Source organism: Cynoglossus semilaevis, chromosome 19 (genome assembly GCF_000523025.1).
Source record: "Cynoglossus semilaevis isolate Cse_v1.0 chromosome 19, Cse_v1.0, whole genome shotgun sequence".
Taxonomy (NCBI): domain Eukaryota; kingdom Metazoa; phylum Chordata; class Actinopteri; order Pleuronectiformes; family Cynoglossidae; genus Cynoglossus; species Cynoglossus semilaevis.
Genome location: NC_024325.1, coordinates 11,232,599 through 11,252,872, shown reverse-complemented (window position 1 = coordinate 11,252,872; position 20,274 = coordinate 11,232,599). Strand labels below are relative to the sequence as shown.

Genomic DNA, 20,274 nt, shown 5'->3' with positions numbered 1-20,274 from the left:
TGCTGGACATTTCGGCACTGCACCTATTAAGTGAACACGAAAAGAGAATCGGGTCTATTTTAGAAGATCATTGATTCGATTCCTGCCTTGCCTGGCTGTGGTGTATGTTAGCACACACATTCGTACGTACAATGTCCAGTAAAACTATTATTATTATTATCATTTATTCAAAAACACAGTTGCTGAACTGTTCTGAATACACAGATTGATTGATTAAACAAAGTTAACACATTAACAGCTCTAAAAGTCTAAAAATAAAAGCATGTGCATACTAACTTATCACACAGTGCATTTTCTTATCACTGATAACCCCAAAGTTGCTGTCCCATTATAAACAGTACCTGACCCATTAACATTTGATAGTTTTCTTTTATTTAGACAACCCAAAAAAGGCACGTAACATTGCGGATGTTTATGTTTTAACATAACAAACGTTAATTAAAAAAAGTAGGAATGTTCCATCTTTCTGCTAACCAGAAAGCTTTGCATGTATATGTACAAAATTACTGTTGTTAATGTACTATTACAAAGGTCTGTAAAAAGGTTATTCTATCTTTCACACCTATAGTAACTATCATATTCTTGGAACTAAAACGATATTGTACAAAGATATACATTCAACTGCTCTCACAAGGGTCCTAGATTTTCCTTTTCACCTTAAAAATAAAGAGACACGATCAATTTCACAAGAAATGTTTCATTTCATCAACACATTGTTTTTGTAATATATTGGGCAGACATGTTGTCAGTGTAAAAGTTTAGCAACAAAATAGCAAATGACACTTTGTTCCTATCAAATCTTTTTGCAAGAAAGATGAACATGCACATTGCATTTTTTTTCAGTAAAAAAAATAAAATAGAGCAACTAAAAAAAAGCTGCAACACTTTTAAAACACCACTTTTTTTTGTTATTAACTGATGGTCGAAAGTCAGTGTTTGGGAACGTGTTCCTAACTTTGATGGACTTGACCTCTCCTCTGAGTTCTAACCTGATACTGACACTACTGATAACTCAGATGGAGAGGGGGATTAAAACTATTCAAAGTCATCGCTGGCCATCTTGTTCTGAATGGAAGCATGATTCAGTTCTTTGTCCACAGCCGTGACTCAAGGGTTTTCTAAAGTGTCACCGCTAAGGTAACAAAAACGCGCAACAAAGTACAAAACATTCCGACACCTAAACAGACAAGTATAAAGAAACCGACGTACTGTAGTTGTCTCGCTGTAGCTCAGGTGAACTTCAATGGTCGTGCTCTGTTTTTGGTATAAATTACACATGAATGGAAAATTCTAAAAATCATCATTTATCCATTAATACTGGACTGGATATTTCTTCAACACATCAGGACCAACTCTGTACATTAAGATCTTACTCTATGAATAACAGATGAGACTATTACATGATTGGTCCACGATTGTAATTAACAAATTGAAGGTGTTTCGTTTTTGAAAAGTAACCCAAACTTGTAAATGAGACTTGTAAACATTATGGATGTTGAAGAGTGAACAGGGGACATTTACCACACACTTCTTCTGATGCAGAGTGACTTTTGAAGGGAGCTATCAATAGTTGTAGACGTCTGTGGCTTCACTTTGACACTGGATGCTTCTGTCAACCATCAATTGCCTTTATGATAACAGCAACAGGCTTAAGATGCGTCTCTAAACAGCCAGTCTTTCTTACCCATGCAATAGCCGTCACCTGCCGGCTGGCCATCACACTACATCACGACAATTCAATTTGTCCTTTCATAATACTGCTGCTACTCACCTGTAGGATATGCTTTCAGTGCAACACTTCTTTAAGAAAAAAAGTGATAAAAAAAAGAAGAAACAAACCATTGTTTCGCTGTACTAAATTATTTGTTCATAGTCAAGAGGACAGCATTGACGAGTCCACTTGAACACTGGACAAAAACCTAAAAGGCTGACATGAAAATACATCACAATGACAACTGTACAAGTTAGTTGTTGTACCTCAAGAGCATACCAACTATGTATGAAAAAAAAGAAAAGCTATTCACTCTGAAAAAATACTCTTCCATTCAAGTGAAAGTTTCTGTCCCTTTTACTAGAACCATTTTGTTCAATGTGTTTAGATGGCTAATGTAAAAAACAAAAATCATAAAAGCAAGACTTAGTGGGCTTTAGGAGAGATCTTAAAAACAGCAATTTGTAGTTATTGCTTCAGTCCATTTTTCATCTCCTTTTTACAAAAAAAGGCCTGTTTAACCTAACTGTCTTCAAGTGTGCTTGAGGAATACTCATCTGTCACTTCCCATGGAACAAAATCACAGTTTGATAATTCTACCTGACGACACGAAATCTGACTGTTCCCCTGATTTGAAGAGAAATCCTCCTCCAATCATATGCAAGTCTTTAATCTCATGTCATATGTCATGTCTCTTGACAGCTGAGCCGTGAACGTGACTGGTCAGGCTGCTCAGAGCTTACAGTACAAATATTTACTTCAATGAGGGACAGTGGGTTCAGGAGGAGCAGGGATGTCACATCGAGGTGACAGGATCTTTTGTCATCTTTCACTTTTTTCCTCTGGCCCGTTCAGACCGCTTATCTTCTCTACTTCTCCTTTTTACCAGGGCGGCGAAGAGGGCAAAACTTGAGACAGAAAAGACATGCTATCAACCGGCCTCATGGCAATGTTGAGGGGGCCGGTTATATTCATAGGCATGGGGGTCGTTATTGCAACAGGGTGGGCAATATTCATGGGTGCTGTGGCTGGGATATTGACGGAGGTGATGTTGACAGGCCCGGTGATGGTCACAGGATGCTGCAAAGTGACTGGAGAAGTGATGTTCACTGTGTTGGTGCTTATGTTCATTTGTGCAGCTATAGTGACAGTGGCATTGTTGTTGGAGAGGCCTCGGTTCATTGCCGTGGTAATGGGGGCAGTGGCAGTCACAGGTGTGGCAGAGGCAGAGTTGCAGACCTCGTTGCTCTCTGGAGAAACAGAAAAGTATTGGATGTCAGTTTTGCAGTAACACAGAAGGAGGTGTACTTTGGCAGGTCATACATGTTTACTGACATCAATACAAGAAAGAAAGATTTAGTATTTCATTATTTATAGAAATATAACAATGAGTACTTTGATAATATCCACAGTGCTGTGCAAGCACATTTTTGCAGAATTCAAAAGTATTTACATCACCCAGATTGTTTTCCTTAAAGAAATACAGGGCAGGAAACAGTCACTAAAATGTTAACTTTCAACAAGTGTTGCCATTTGGGACATACCTTTATTACAGTTGAAGTTGGTCTGTCCATGGGTCTTTAAATGGCTGGTGATGTAGGCTGCACTGAGCATTTTCCCACAGATACTACAGGTGACTTTGCCTTCATGTCTGATCATGTGGGATCGCAATCTGTCTTTAGTAGCAAAAGCAGACGTACAGGCCTGTGACAACACAGCAGACAAAGTTAGTGAAACAAAGTTAAGAGAAGAAGATAGATAGAAAGATTAGTCGTTATTGTTTGGTTGTAAAAGTTATTCTTACCGTTACTTGACACTTAAATGGTCTCTCTGAGGAATGCACATGCTTAACGTGACAGCTCAAATGGTCAGGCCTAGATTTACAAAACACAAAAGAGCAATAATTTAATCTCTGAGCAGTGATGCATTTAGGCGTACACACAGATCAACACATTTTTCATTCTTACTCCCAGAATATAAAAAAACCCCACAGCAGGTGAATTAAGTGAAGGAATGGAAGTACACACAAATTTAATGCAAATTAGCATACAGGTTCCAGGAAAAAGCGTAAGCAAAGGTGAGGACAAAATGGGTTTTAAATTCATTGTACAGACAAGTATAGAAAAATTATATTTGAGCTTGTCGGATAATTTATAATGATAATAATAAAATAAGGCACAGCAATATTGGCACTTCTTTCTATGTCCTGAAAGCACACAGTTGGACCCAACATTGGCAACATGGTGCTGTTAGCCATTGTAAGTCAAACAGAAAATGATATGCAAGGTACATGTGCTTTAAATGTAGCTTTCAATTAGCATCACAAATCTGACACGTAGTCATCTTTTATCCTCTAATTGCAGCATCCAAAGTGTATTTTTGGCTGGAATCCTCCTCTGCGGGCATGTTAACGCTAGCGAGGCTGTGAGCTAACATGTTGCCCTGTAGAGTATGAGCTAAGGCTAACACACTGGCAATTGCCTGACAAACAGAATGCCTCACGATGCTTGATTCTTCCGAATGCACAAATGTTGAATGTTAGAATATATCAATTTTCGTAGTGGTACCATAAATTGGAATCAAATGTTTGTGTGCCTGTCACAGAGAGCAGCAGAAGCCTCCTTACGAGGTCTGCCAAAGGATCAAGTAGTGACTCAGTTTCCCATTACTTCGTCGCCATTCCCACTTTCCAGCATGTTGATGAATCCCGTCCTGACATCACTGTTTGGAAGCATTTATGTAAATGAGGTGTTAGTGTGTTTTTTTAACCTACTACCAATTCAATTTGCTGATCCAACCATTACAGTCATTACAACTATTATAATTCACTATATTTCTGTGACATGATAGCGAATCAACACAGTGATTGGGTCTAACAAAAATTTGAATGCACCGCTTCAAGAACTGTGTGAGGAATGTTCAAAGAATTTGACAACAGTAATAAAATCTGCCCATTAAATCTCTTTCCAGCTCTTAAGGCTCAGCAAATACATAGGGGTTGCCAATCTATATTCATGAGCGAGTTAAAATTTAGAGCTTGAAACTGAGCATGCGTATGAATGCGAGTTGGAATGGTTGTTTGTCTCTGTATGTGGCCATGGGAGCTCAATTTTATGTCAAAAGTAACTAAGAAAGTTACCACATATGTCAAAAATGTCATTCTTACCTGGAAAATCCTTTCCCACAAACTGAACACACGTAAGGCTTGTGAACACCACCGTCATGAGAACGAACATGGTAGGTCATTCTGTCCTTCCTTTTAAACCGTTGCTGGCAGATGGGGCACTCAAAAGGCTTCTCATCTGAGTGGGACAGCTTGTGGCGATTGAGGTGGTACACATCACGAAATGCTTTGCCACACATCTCACACCCATGGTTTTTCTTGACGGGTTTGGGGGGTTTCTTGACAACATTTTGCTGTGGCACATTACCCATAGCTGGTGATACCATAACCATGCCTGTGCCCGAGGACACTGATGTGGTTGCTGTAGACAGGATGCCAACTACTGTGGAGTTGTAGGAAGGGTTGCCGTTGTTTTCGTTTGGTACAGTAGAGATCATCGGTACCATGGTGGGGGCAGTTTGGGCTGTTTTCTTTGGTCGTGAAACCATCTTGATTCCAGTGTGGCTGGACTCGTGGCGTCGCAGGTGGTAGCTGTCACGGAAAGCTTTGTTGCAGTAGCCACATACAAATGGTGTTTTGGCTTTGTGTTCTTTCTTCACCACAGGCACTGGTGGCTGTGAACCTCCACCCACCAGGTTATCTTTGAGGACATCAGAAGCATTGGGAGGGGGTTTCTGTTCCATTTGAATGGGTAGGATTGGCTTCTGGTCAACCTGCTCAGTTCCTGCATTAAGAAGTGGCAGCAGGCTGTTGTGTGCCATCTGATGCTGGTGGTGGAGTGCATCATTAGCCTGCTGATAAAACAAAAGTAGCAATAAATATTATACTTTCTATAGAATATAAACCATGGGCACTGGTGTTGACATGACATCCTCATCTGAAAAATGTTTTTGATAAAGCCAAAGTTAACCTCAGGTTAGGATAAATGCAGGGACACACTTGTGAGGTCGCCAGCCCAAGACAGAGACAAATGTGTTCTGACAAACTGTTGATCATTAAAAAAAAAACAACTAAGAAAATGGTGCAATAAAAAAAAGAAAAATATTTGGACAGACAGGGTAAGAGAAGGAGAATGAACCACAGTGTCCTCCATATGTCATCCAGTCTATTGTGAAAGACACTAATCTGAGCAGTGATGCACTTGGGTCCTAGCAGGGGTTCTTTGTATGCTCATCTTTACTGATTTAGCACATTCATTCATGAAACGGGGACATTGTTTCTCCATGCACTACTCAGCTTAATGCCCGACTATACCCAAATATGCAGGAAGACGTTGTGGAAACTCCCCCAAAGACTACCCAAACAATTGTAGGAGGGCTCTTTATGTTTAAACTAAGTGATACCAGCCATGTATTATCTTTGTAAAATGTTTGAACAACAGTGTGTTTTTGTCAGAGGTAGTCTATAAGCAGCTGTGTTCCAACGCAGCTTTCACCATTTCAACTGCGAAGGTAGCTGCTACCTCAATATCATAATGGAGGTGGTGACCCCTGGGCCACAGTAGACTTGAACAGAGCCAATGGGTTTAAATGATGCACGATGCGTGTTTGCCAAAGATTTTTTTAAATAACAACTGACTGAATTTAATGCTCAATTTTGCTTAACAGTGTGACGACACAATAATAATGTTAGACTGGGAAAAAGGAACATAAGTGTTACTGTCTGGGACCATCTTGTTTCAGTGAAATGAGCTCAAATCACCTGCTGAATTAGTTTTCAGGTAGCTCAGATATGTCCTGTCCCACGACCAAACTCACACCGTATGTTCAACAACAAGCTTTCTTTCAATATTAGATTTCTTCTTGCACATTTTCTAAAACTACTTAAATATTATTGATTATTGAGGCCTTATAATCCATCGGTCTTTTTCATCAGCAAGAAAAAGAGCTAAAAGATGTGACAGGCAACAATTGAGGCCTTATAATCCATCGGTCTTTACACTGTTACACTGATAACTGTTTTATTTAACAAACCAAAGAGTTTGAAATGCAACGTGACATAATTGACACAATCTGCCTGTCAAAATAGTGAAGAGACACAATTAAGTGTCAATTTATTATTTTTACAAAAGGGTTAAAGAACTGTAATATCAAAATATGCATACAATTACTATAAATGTATAGTTGACAGGATCAGATTATGTTTGAGACATCAGACACGTTTTTTGTTTAAACAGCTTGCAGTTACTTTGCTAAATATCACGCAGACTAAGTATAAATATGACTTGCTTGTGATTGAAACACTTGTGGATGAAAAACTTGCAACAACTGACAGTTAAAAAATACTGCAATACGCATAAACACTGCAGGTTGTTTATTTGACATTCACGTGATACGGCAATGTAAAGTGGGAGCAGTAATAAATTAGACGTTTCATGTCACTGCACAATAGCCTTCCATCATTAAAGTACACAGATTTAAACGAAGCAATCACTGCCCAGCAGCTGCAAACACACATGCCGGTCGGGTGAAAAGAATATCCACAAAATTGCGTAATGTGGCTGCTAATTTCAACTCTGCTTCTTCGTGTTAGCTGCTGATATGTGCATAGTTCAAATTCCTTTCAGCCGCGGTCAACGGCATAAATAGTTAAGAGTAATAGGCAGCCGTGCTCGGCTTTAAAATATACACCGAGTTAAAGCTTGTTATGTCGGCCTTGACCGAAATTGAGTCGAGTTCGTGGTTAAATTAAGTAGAGGCAGTCTAAACATCATTAGCTAACATGGCTAGTTGCAGTCCAACCGGCTTCGGCTGAGGAAAGTTTACAACGGACTCGTTGAGTAAATCTCAGCAGCTTCTTACCAAGTGCGCGCCTATTCGAGCATTAATAACATATACAGCTATAACCTCGAAGCAAAATGTATTCTTAAAATTAAACAATTTACTTTAAAGGGTTATATTTCAGTCCATTGATAATCAGGATCCCATCAAAGCCTTTAGCGGGGAAAACCGTGCCCGCCTCGATTGTAACGGTGCTGTGGCGTCTACATGTTTTGCTGCATTCGACTTGGAAACTTACTTAAAAATCACATTCGCTGTCACGCACATGCCTAAAGTCGTAATATTAACCCACAAGACATATTTCACAAAACACTCGTTGGGTAGATTAGATTTTTTGTTCTAGCGTCATCCCGAGCCTCACAGCTGGAAGCCTGAATACATATACCATTGTTTTGCTTGGTTACTTCAGCGTAGCATAAATGGTTTAAAACAAACAGTCTTTACCGCCAGTTGAGGAAACATATGCGTCGAGATGGGATGTTTGACATGATAATGTACTTTCACTCTCAGTGATTCAACTTACTTGAAAAAGAAACGTACTCCAGCTCGGCTCCATTTCCACACTTGGTAATTCTGTAGGAAAGCTGATAAAAAGCCTACAACAAAGCAGCCAAACATGGCAGCTGAAACAACTTCCGGTGACCTCAACGACTGAACCATTTTACGTATTGTTAAGGGTTTAGGGGGGTTAATAATGCCCTGTGGTAAAGAACTATGTTGCGATCTATGCAATTGAAGTAATGAAATTAAGAATTTAAAATGAAATCTATTTGTATCACATATCCCACTAATTGTTTTTTCGTACTCGGGATTCCGTTGTATAATTCAAATTTGTAAACACCCCTTTTGGTCCCTTGCGTGCTCCCTGGCAGCGCATTGTTACATTTTCGCATGCGGTGGGCTTTTGAGCAATACATCAGACAGTTCGTCATTTATTTTGTGGAAATATAATGTAGAACTTTATATACGGAAGCATATTTTAAGTATTTTTACGGATACGTTTTTTTGCATGCGGCATTACTGTTGAAAACAGGTCGGCACAGACAGTCAGCAGACGAAAGAGAAGAGTATTTCTGGACTGCTGAAGCAAAGAGCAAAACAGCTAACTCGACAATGGGCAAAAAGTCTCAAGAAGAGGAGACACAATGTACCGAAAAGGGGGAAGAAGAATTTACGGTGGAGAAGGTTCTAGACAGAAGGGTAACAAAAGGCAGAGTGGAGTTTTTTCTGAAATGGAAGGGCTACTCGAACAAATACAACACATGGGAGCCAGAGAAGAATCTAGGGTGTCCGGAGCTTATTGCGGAGTTCATGAAGACCTACAAGAAAAGCAGCAATGGGGAAAACAGTGCCACAGTGAACAGTAAAGGAGCTAAGGACCCAAATAAAAGAAGCCCAGATGAGGAGGAAGCTGAGAGTAGAGCAAAAAAGAAAAAAGAGGAGGCCATTCTTGTTGCCCGCGGTTTTGAAAGGGGTCTAAGGCCTGAGAAGATCATTGGAGCAACTGATTCTACTGGGGAACTAATGTTTCTCATGAAATGGAAAGAGTCTGATGAAGCTGACCTTGTCCTTGCCAAGGAGGCCAATCACAAGTGTCCACAGATTGTCATAGCTTTCTATGAGGAACGCCTTACCTGGCATGAAGATGATGACAAAAAGGAGGAAACAACGAGTGCATCACCTCAGAGATCACTGGATCCCAGTTCACTCCAAGAACAATAATAATGTGCTGCAAGCTGATAAGAATTCACTGTTAGGACCTCGCTATATATGTAGACAAATCACTTTGTGTAGATCAAGACCAAAATGTACTGTTTAGTTAGGTGCAGTTTGTAATATAAACATAGCTTTTTAGTAATAAATGATTGTGGAGTAGACAGATTCAAATAATTTTCTAGATTACATTTTGTTTAAATAAATAAGATAAAAGCACATTTTTTATTTGTTTGGTTTGTAAATTGGGCAGTAATTGTGAACTTAATGAAAGGGCCGGTTCAGGAAGCAGTTGGATGGTTGCAAATGCGTTTAACAGAAAAATTAGAACAAATATCACACATGATGCTGTGGCAAAACTCATAAGATCTCTATATCTTTGATGCCTTTGGGGGTATTTGAAGACAATGGTGTATCAGGAAAAAATAAATAATAAAGTAAAGTATATTTAATTTAAAAACATCCAACTTAAGCAATGTGTACGAGGCAGAATAAAAGTTGTATTTTTTTAATAAATAAACAAAATACATTTTCCTGTAATGAGAGCAACATACCACCAGGGGGCAAGACGACGTTAGGTAGCAAGAAAATCTATAACACCCTTAGAAATTGAGCAAAAAAGGCAGCACAACAAGAACCTACAAGTCCGTTCAGTTCAATAGATCCATTAAACACTGAAAATAAATAAAATCTGAATTTGACTTGTTGGGCATTCACAACAACAAATACCATGTTATAAACAGCTACAAAATCATACAAAAATGGTGTATTTCCAGTCTACATTTTTATATTTTTTCATCTAAAAAAAGGTAAACATGATAGACTTAATACTGCATTATTGTAGGAGTGATATTCTACATAAAGTAGAATGATTAGTGTTTTAAGGAGGATTGCCAGCCTGTAAATGAGGAGAAACATTTAAATAATTATAAGATTATATTTAATTTTTTTTTAATTGTCTGAAAAAATTCAAAACCATAACAACCCTCATACTCAGAAACTAGTAAAATCAAAAACCCAATATCTAATCAGATTATGTAAAGTGCGTGTGAGTGTGAACAACCTATCCTAGATGATGGCAATGGAACGTGAGGTCATTCCATCAGCACAGATTTTTTTCTTTTCACCGATACATGCAAACTTTAACCTGTAAAGAAAAACAGTACGAGTTAGACGTGGCCTTCTGGAACTGACAGGACTATAATGCCTGATTCCTAATGAAAAAACCCTATAAACAGGAAAGTATCATCAGAAAAAGTATCCTTGTACACAGAAATTAAACAAATAAAAAGAGTAGTTTCATTAAGTTGATAATTTCAATACTTAAACATAAATATAGATTATAATAAATATAGATTGTTGATGGGTACATTTTGGATTTTGAATACAAATAGAGTGTAAAGTTCTAGGGCAAATAATTTCATTTGGCTCTGCCCTAAAATGTTAACATTTGGGTGTTGAAAAGCCTATATGATGTGTCAGAGACGTTTGAGATGCCTGACAGACTTGTGACAACATGATTTGGTGCCTAAAAAAGAAACAATTTAAAAAGATAATACCTTTGACAGAGATGACACGACATGAAATGTGCCAAAGTAATACCTTTTGCTATTTTGCATCTGTTCAATCGTTTCAGGCAGAGGTTTTTGAAAACTCTCTGGCATGAAGAAGGTAGACAAGGCTGCCAAGAGGGACACAGTTCCCAGGATGATATAAGGAAGGAACTTGAAGTAGATTCCTAAAAAAACAAATGGGCCTTAAAAGATACATCTCTATAACATGTTTTTGGATGTGTGTGAAGAATCTCAGGTCATTGACATTCCATCGCACTCAGTTTTAACAAAGGTGGAGCGAGGCAGCTTCCCAGTCTGGAGATGGTCCCTGTTGCCCCTGTCGCCGTGTTCCTGAGTGGCGTTGGGTAAAGCTCAGTCAGGCAAACATCATAGAGCTGGCAGTGGTGAGACCATATTTACCCAACATCTCCAATGAAAGAGACAGATGTGGTAGATCTGAAAGATAAAGGATGTTTTCTTTTCTGCTAAATTAAGAGGAGACAGACATAGTCTTGACAAATGGACACGTCTTGTGTAAACACAGTGCGCACACAGCCGCACCTTGCTTTTACCCTAAATTAGGAGTTTCAAACAGAACCTTTTTCAGCTTTGTTCTATTGTACAAAACCAAGTACTTAGACATATTTGACAATGAGGACAGCTGCAGGGAAATGAGTCATTTGACAAAGGCTTGACCTGAATGAAAATAATAATAATGTCAAGTTCAAATCAAGTTTTAAAACGTGTGCTTTCTGTTGGAAAATACTTCACTAATCCTAAACCAGGGAAATCCAGCTGTTACACCAGCAGTGTAGATACCTAGCACATCACAGGGTTAAAAACTTTAACAAAATATATTTAACAAAATATTCCAGCCTAGGATCAACTATCTATCTAATGTAAGAAAAAAAGAGAGAAAACGCTTAGGCAATAAATAAAATATGCAATTATTGTGATTTTTTTTATATATATATTAAAATAAATAGCCTGAAAAGTATATTAACTGACTATTAATATATATTATATATAATATATAGTATATATTATATAATGATATATATATGATTTATATATATGATATATATATACTATTCTATAGTATATATATATTATTATAATATATATAATATATATTATATAGTGTATATTAACACTAATTAAGTGTTTTATCGTGTCCTTTATGGTTCTTAGGGAAACATTTCTTTATTCCAAGTATATGATAGCATTAAAAAACAATTTAAATAAACAACACTACAATACTTTGATCAGGTAAAGAATATAAATTGTTGTACTACAGTTAAAGGTTGTATTGAATCTTTTACTGTTTGGTTTTCTTGTGTTACATGTCAGAATTTTAAAGTCAGATTCAGTCTTACCATTAGGCACCAGTTGAATAGAATACAGTGACACTGCTCCAACAAGTAAGGCAGCAATAAGAGACAGTCGTCTGGGCCAGAATCGCAGTGCCAACCAACAGGAGATGTAGGCAGGAAGCTCTGTAACTGCTGAGATGAAGCAGCTGAGGTATGGATTAGCATGGAGCTGAGGTGTGTTGTAGCAGAGGGCAAAGTATCCAGTGGTTATAGTAAACCTACACACAAGAGGTAGTAATTAAAATCATAATAGAGTACCCTGGAATTTGAATGTGAAATTTAAAATAGGATTTAACACCACGTCCCAATTCATGGATCCCAGCCTACACTACATGTACATTTTACTACTACTAATACTACTATACTACTAATATAAAATGCCTCTTTTACTCTCACTTCATGTCAACAAGACATACACTATGGCTGTGCAAAAACATGAATGCAGTCATATTATATGATGACAGTCTAGATCAGTGGTGTCAAAAATATGACCCGTGGGCCAAATCCAGCCCACTAGGGGGTTCAATCTGGCCCACTTGATGACATTTGAAGACGTTTGAAAAACACACAAACACTTCATGGTCAGATTAGGGAAATTATATTTCATTAAATATGAAGATTTTTCTAACATACTTGTACTTCTTTGCATGAAAACAAATGGGAAAACATGGACTTTTTGTTATTTAAAGGTATTTTGAAGTTTTAGGTACACCCCTGGTCTAGATAATTGAATAAATGGCAAGTAAATAACACTAACGCCACAAAGGAGAGAATGAGTGTCGTGATTCTGATGTTGCTTGTCCTCAGCAGATCGAAGACACCGTATTTTTCCTTCAAGGGTGTCTTTGACTTATTATCCTGAAAGATCAAAAAAACGAATGGCTATTTCCATGAAAAAAAACAAAACATATATATACATAGATATATCTATGTATATATGAGATTTAGATTTCTTGAAGTTGACCCAGCTTCTGAGTGCACACAAAAATGTGCATTCAGAGGCTGGGTGCTTTAACCTCGACTTGAATGGCCTTCTGGGGTTAAACTTGAACCTAAACAGGTGTTAGGTCATAGGCCGTACCCCTGAAAGCTTTACTGAGAACGTGATAAGGCCAGACCAAGCGAACACTGATGCAGATTTTATGCCTCATTGAACCATCTACGTAATTTTTTTGTAGGTGTAATTTGAGTCCGTAAGTGACTGGTAATTTATAACAATTAACAACAATAATTGCATTCATTTATTTTTAAATAAAAATGCACTTAAAGGCAACTAAAACACCAGACACCCGTCTGTCCACTTACACAGTAATCTGCAAAGATTTCCATTGGAGCCTGACATTTGTTCCATTTCGCAGCTTTTCTCACGATGGCCTCGGCTTCTTCCACTCTGCCATGAGAGAGTAGCCAACGAGGAGACTCTGGTATCAACCTGCCACAAAGACGTCTTGGAATGTTAGAAATTTAAATAATTATATTTACACCACACATATTTCATAATTATCATTGTATTAACTGCTGTAATTACAACAATGATTATTGTTATAATTTTCTGCACAGGTGTACCTCATGTCCTTGTGTGTTTTATAGGGAGAACTTCTGTCATTGTTCAGGAAGGCAGTTTCATGGTAAGCATTGAATTAAAATATTTACCTGCTTCGACACGTAGGGGAACTCCCTGTCTGGTTTCAATAAACTCTGTAAACACTAATTTGAATATTAGACGGAGCATGTGGGCGGTTATTTTGCCGGTAGTCATTTCAGTTACTGCAGCAGTGTGGTTTTGATGTTAATTAAAACAAATTGAAATATTCATTGTATATTATTTGATACATTGAGCATTTTTGGCAACATTTCACTCATAACGTTCATTATAATAATAATAATTTATTATCAACATAATAATATAATTTTCTGCCGTCACAGCTCAACTGAAGTTGACATGTCTACACCAAGACCTAAAATAAACAGGTGCGTACCTAATACAATTCTTCTAGATTCACAACTTACCACCAGAAGGGGAGGTAGACAGCGCCCACTACTGCCAAAGCCAACAGGAGATTACGCCAGTCTCTAATAAAGTATGCGAATACAGGCAGCATCATGTAACCAACAGCAAAGCCAAAACAGGTTCCCAAAGAGGAGTAAAGGACTCGCACGTGGCCGGTCAGGATTTCTGCTCCTGCACAGACAGAGAGAAATCGGTTGTGAGAAATTTGCATTTAGAAACAATTTATTTTTGCACTACTTGCATTACTTTAGTATTAGAGTGTTGTCCTTGTCTTTCACTTAAAAAACTAAAAGTGAATGTGATCAATCTAATAAATTTCATTCTGCTTCCATTAAATACACATCTCTGAACATTCAGCACCAAGAAACTAAGATTTGTAATCACAGAGCAGATTTGGAGCTGTTGACAAACAACTCTGACTTCACAGGTCAGATCATGAAGGAACATCAGATGCCAGTATTGTTCGATTGTTCAAATTGCTTCACAATTTTGAGGTCACACTTTTAACATTGAAAAAAAAAAAATCACCAACCAGTATCTTTAGTTACTGAGATTACATTAGCATCTTGACAATCCTTCAATTTTTGGTAATTCATTTTGTTTGGTAAATTAATTTACTGATTTTGTTTTTAGCTGGAAACCAAGTGTGGTTCTATAATGTTGCAGTTATGTTTGCCTTACGCACAAAAGGTCCTGGGTTCAAGCACTAATGGAAACTTTTATTTATTCCTCATCATGTAAGTAGCTTGGGTTAAGTTGTCTGCTAAACGCATAATTGTAGATTCCATTGTTATTGTGTTATTGATTGATTTTAATTCTGACAAAACCATGGGAGGATGATTCATTATCTTTGATATTTACCTAGCACTAGACCTGCTACGTAGTTGGATACCTGCCCCAAACCACTAATAAACAGGAGGATGGTGAACAGGAGCCACGAGTTAGAGTAGGATTGAAGAAAGGTGCAAACTGCCTGGAGTGCCATGGTCACAAAGAGGACAGGTTTCCTTCCAAACCTATAGGGATGTTAAAAAAAGAAACAGAGATGAATAATAAACAGTTTACTTTAGAAAGTGTCTAAGACACTGTGTATAGTGAGTGATTATACAAGCACCACTGAATGAATGTTGCTCATAGTTGTGCAATATGCAAAACCAGTGGTTTTGTGAGTTTAGTTTAATGACTCGAATTGCAAATGTCTGGAAAGCAATGTTTAAGGTTGATTAAGGACAAGGCCCAAATACGGCCCGCTCAGTAAGTTCAGTAAGCAATATGTTCATGCTCCTGAGTTTTCTTCACTTGATAAATTCATATTTTATTACACAGAGCAATGTACTATATTTGTACAATATTTGTAACTTGAATAAATGATCAGTTGCAAAAAACATGTATTAATATGTTATGGAGTAGTTACAGGTATACAGTCTTACAGTTACAACTGGACCTTCAAGGTGAACTGTATTGCTTATGCTTGCCCCCTCCCCCCGCTCTAATGTATAATGATGCAGACAGGCAGTCTTCAGGTTGTTTCTCCACAGTTAGCCTTATGTATTTTCTTTATGGATGTCATCTAAAATAAGCAATTTTAATGTAGTTACACGTGTTGTATGTAATATATTTAAAGGTTTGACTTTTAAGTTAGTACCTGTCTGAGAGCTTTCCTGACAAGAACGAACCCATCAAGCTTCCCACAAAGTAAACTGTGGAAGTAAAGGGCTGCTTCCACTCATCACCACAGACAAGGTCAAACTGGAAACAAAAATAAATAAAAAAACCAATGTGGAGTTAAAATTTTCAAGGATTGAGAAATGAAATATTTATAGACACAATCATTTCCATGTCAACATTACCAAGTGCCTTTCTCATACACAGACAGACTCACCTCGGAGACTACGGTGGACTGATAGATGTCAGTGCTGTACACCCACCCATCCACACAGCCCTCCTGCTCCAGGTCAGTGAGGCTGACGTCCCTGCTGGGAACGTATCCCTGAGCAGAGAGGTTTCTGATCACATCCAGTCGGTATCTGCTGCATCTGCTGAGCTCCTGTTTCCCATCCACCACCTTAAAGTTCCACAATATTCATTAAGTTAGAGAGAAATTGAGAAATGTTCTCTCTCTCCAACACTTGGCTGGCTGTCACCAGGTATGGAGGAGCAGGGTGTTGTGTCCTGACAACACACCGTTGTGATGTGTGCAGTCACGACATGACCTTGCATCAGCTGCAACTCCGTTTACATTGACATGCATCTTTAACCAGCACTTGAAGCCACTCAGATTTGCATGTTGAAGGTATTCAAATGAGGAAATAGGACAACACTGACAATTTAAATTCCAAAGTAGCTCAAAAAGAAAAGCAATCAATCACACTTAAAAAAACAAAACAATATTACAAAATTATGGAGAGGAAGAGCAGCTTCTCCCTCACCCCTCTCTCAAAGGGAGCACCCTGCCACCATGCAAAGAAATCTCATTTCAGCCGCTTGTATCCGGGAACTAGTTCTTTCGGTCATGACCCAAAGTTTAGGACCATACGTGAGGGTATAGGAACGTAGATTGACCGATAAATCGAGAGCTCCTTCTTCACCACACCAGACGCATTACATCGGCCGCTGCACCGACCCACCTGTCAATCTCACGTTCCAAAATACTTCAACGACTCCACCTGAGGCAGAATCACTCCCTCGACCTGGAGGGTGCAAGCCACATTTTACCGGTCGAGAACCTAGGACTTCGGATTTAGAGGGACTGATTCTCATCCCAGCAGCTTCACATTCGGCTGCAAACCGAAAAATATTTTCTGTGCGCGTTAATTAAAGGAAGCTTTTAAAAATAAACTAGTCTAATAATCTGTAATATTAGCATAAAAGGTAAGAATAACAACATAAACGATATCGTCTTCTGTGCGTAATGATGAAAACAAAGGGAGGGTTCCCTCGTCCAAACTCTCACCTCGAACGGAATGGTGAAATTGCGCCAGTCTTCAGTTAAATTAACGTCAGGTACCCTGCAGTGGTGACGCGGTGTGTCCGTCAGGAAGACGAGCGTGAACGCACCAAAGCCATTAGCGACAATGCTGGCGCACAGGAGGAAGAAGACCACCTGTTGGAAACGTCCCCACTGTCCCAGGAAAGCCACAGTCTCTGCATAATGCTTCATTATCACAACCTGTCTCCTAGAGGTATTCTGTTGTGTCTGCAAACAGGATGGAAACTACGGATAAAGAGAGAGAGAAGGAAGTAAAGGACTTGAGTGGGACCATTCTCCACGCCCATCTGTTCACGTGGAACGAGCAAGACAATTAAACCTCATTTAAAACCACCCACGTTTTAAACATAGTTTAGTTACATCTAAATAGTTTAGTTACATCTAAATGAACTTTTCTCTGCGTCCACTGCTCTACTGTCGAGTGGACAAAAAATAGCAGGAAAGTGAGTGTTTTCTTCAGTTTTACTCAACAAATACACACAGGTGTCTGTGTCATTTCTGTCACCCAAATGCATTGGTTTTTTTTTTTGGTTTTTTTTTTTTGGTTTAAACCTATCATTGTCCAGGATGATGACGGGTTGACACAGGTCATCCATTAGGTTTTAGAGGTTTGATAGTTTGCACTTTCATGTTGATCCTGCGACACTATTGTACCTGAATACAGTACTGTACGAAGGAGGGATCTGATTCTGGAAAAGCGGGAAATACGAGAAACTGGTTTTTCCATGCTCATGTTAAACATAACTGTTAACACCCTAGGTTACTCTTTGCTTCATATAATATTTACCATTGATTCTGTGTTTAAGGTACTGTATGCTGTGCACAAATGCTGACAAAAGGAGTTTAATCCCAGTCACACCTTGGCATGTCACATGAGTTGACACTTGAGTTGTGTCCTCACGGAAACTTGGCAGATTAAATCATACGTTTGCTTCATAAATGGCTGGCACGTCAGACGAGGACTGTCATTCATACACTACAGTACAGTATGTTGTCTTTTGTCCCACCTTTCTTTGACCGTTTGTCATTGCATGTTTTCCTTTTCATATCTACTGTCACCTTATAATGTGAGCCTCTTGCAAAAATGCATTTCATGAATCTGGCACAATTCTGTTTTTTTTTTTTTTGAATAATACATTATAATTTCTAGAAATCCATCTAGAATAATTGACCTACCATCAGTAGTTTAATGAAATTGGATGATGATACATGATTAAAATTCACCCCAGCCTCTCCTTCAGTCTATATTTTCCAATTTCTTAACTGAAGATTTATATATATATATATATATATAAATATATATAACTTTTGAGTATTTGTTAATTCAGTTGTTCAAATAATTTGCCTCACACTCCTTTTCTTCTTTAACTCTGTTTGTCTGCAGGTGGAATAGTTCCATTTTCATCTTCAACCTTATTTTACATGACAGTGTCATCCCAAAAACTGATACAAAATAGCTTCAACAGATAAATTGAATTTTCAAATGAACCTAGCTCTTAAATGAAGAATCTTGTTCTTCATCCTGCCATGCACTTCAACTTCCTCCATAAGGAATATCACGTGAATATGACATGTCAGCACTAACCGCTGTGGTGTGTGTTGTAACAATTAGGCACGCAGACCTAACTTTGTCTCATGACCTGTTTTTTGGAAGACATCTGTTGATGACCTCAGGACAAACGTGTGGTGCAGTGATTGGTGAATTCTTCAACAGCCTGTAATTACTGTTTTATGGTTCTTCCCCTAAGAATGTGCAGGAGGCTGATCGAGGACTAACAATAGCAGAGATTTATGTTGTTATTAGGAAAACAACCTTGAGTTTCCCTGCCACACCTTTTTACTCCACAGAGGAAAACAAGGTGTCCTTTATTAGAAACAAAAACACTATGTATACCAATATAAAATACCATTTCCAGTTTGACAAATTCAAATAAGTGCTCAAAACAAAATTTTCCTTTTTAAATATAGATGACTAAGCACCAGCAACTAAGGTAAATCAAGAACCTGAGGGATCTAATCTTTCCTGTTATTGATAAACCTATCGCTTCAACAGCAAAAGTACAAAAATTGCCTTAATGGCTAACAGAAATGCAGCCCATTTACAGGCCAATTAGGCAGCTCCACAGTTGGCCCGCAAGCCACACTCATTGTAGTATTTGGTGGTGATGTTAGAGAGTCAGGTGAGCCCAGTTAAACCCAGCAGTCATCAGGAGACATCCTGGACAGTGTTGCCAGTGCATCACAAGGGGGCGCCAATACCACACATATTTACTTTGTCAAGAGCCTTAAAAGCGCCACCCTGGGGGTCAGTGCGGTGTCATTTAATAAGAAAAAGAAACAACCAACCGATCACCTGGAAAGGTGCCAATCAAGGAGATCTGCAGCTGGTGTGTCGTGATCCCAGCTGGCTGACGAACAGCCGCGCCACGTCCTTAGGGCTTCAGTGTTTTATTTGCACGAGTTATTTATAATATAACTATTGAACTACATTAACATGGCTAATTTATACACATTTTCACACAAAAAACAAATAGTTGGGCCATTTATTTAAGCTGCAGGAACACCCTGCAGGAAAACTGGTTAGCTGGGCTAACTAGTTGCACAATCATGTGTTGAATCACTTATTATGACTTAGCCAAATCATAATGATAGATGAACTGCATTTTAACAAAAAAAAAACGTTTTAAAATGAAACACCTATACTAAATAAAAGTGGCCTACGTGCTAAATATTAAATGGTGATGGTGCTTTCAAGGACCTGCATATCTATATTTAAACATTACACTGGATGAACAAATAGATTCGATCGGAATGAAGATAAAAAAAGAGTAAAGGCAGAACAGAAGGTGACAGATGTGCAGATTGTGCAGAAATGCAGCAGTGTTGCCAGTCATGTCTAGGTTATATTGAAAATGTACGATTCTTTTTAACTATTAAAACGATTTTGCAATATTATATATGACCACACGATGGCATTACAGGGTTTGTTTTAATGGATTTTCTGTCTACAAGACCCACTT

At 38.3% G+C, this 20,274-nt stretch overlaps 1 protein-coding gene and 2 pseudogenes across 1 annotated transcript; 1 reads left to right on the top strand and 2 right to left on the bottom strand.

Annotated features, from left to right (window-relative positions):
• Positions 1–349: 349 nt before the first annotated feature.
• LOC103395278 (vascular endothelial zinc finger 1-like) lies at positions 350–8,256 on the bottom strand. Its single transcript, XM_008332935.3, has 5 exons — positions 8,139–8,256; positions 4,878–5,629; positions 3,516–3,585; positions 3,256–3,415; positions 350–2,961 (listed from the first exon to the last, which is right to left on the bottom strand). Exons 1-5 carry the CDS (start codon positions 8,169–8,171, stop codon positions 2,594–2,596), a joined length of 1,383 nt encoding a protein of 460 aa, XP_008331157.1. The 5' UTR covers positions 8,172–8,256; the 3' UTR covers positions 350–2,593.
• A 381-nt stretch (positions 8,257–8,637) lies between these two features.
• Positions 8,638–9,547, top strand: LOC103395277 (chromobox protein homolog 5 pseudogene; annotated as a pseudogene).
• LOC103395276 (solute carrier family 22 member 5-like) lies at positions 9,405–18,472 on the bottom strand (annotated as a pseudogene).
• Positions 18,473–20,274: the final 1,802 nt, after the last annotated feature.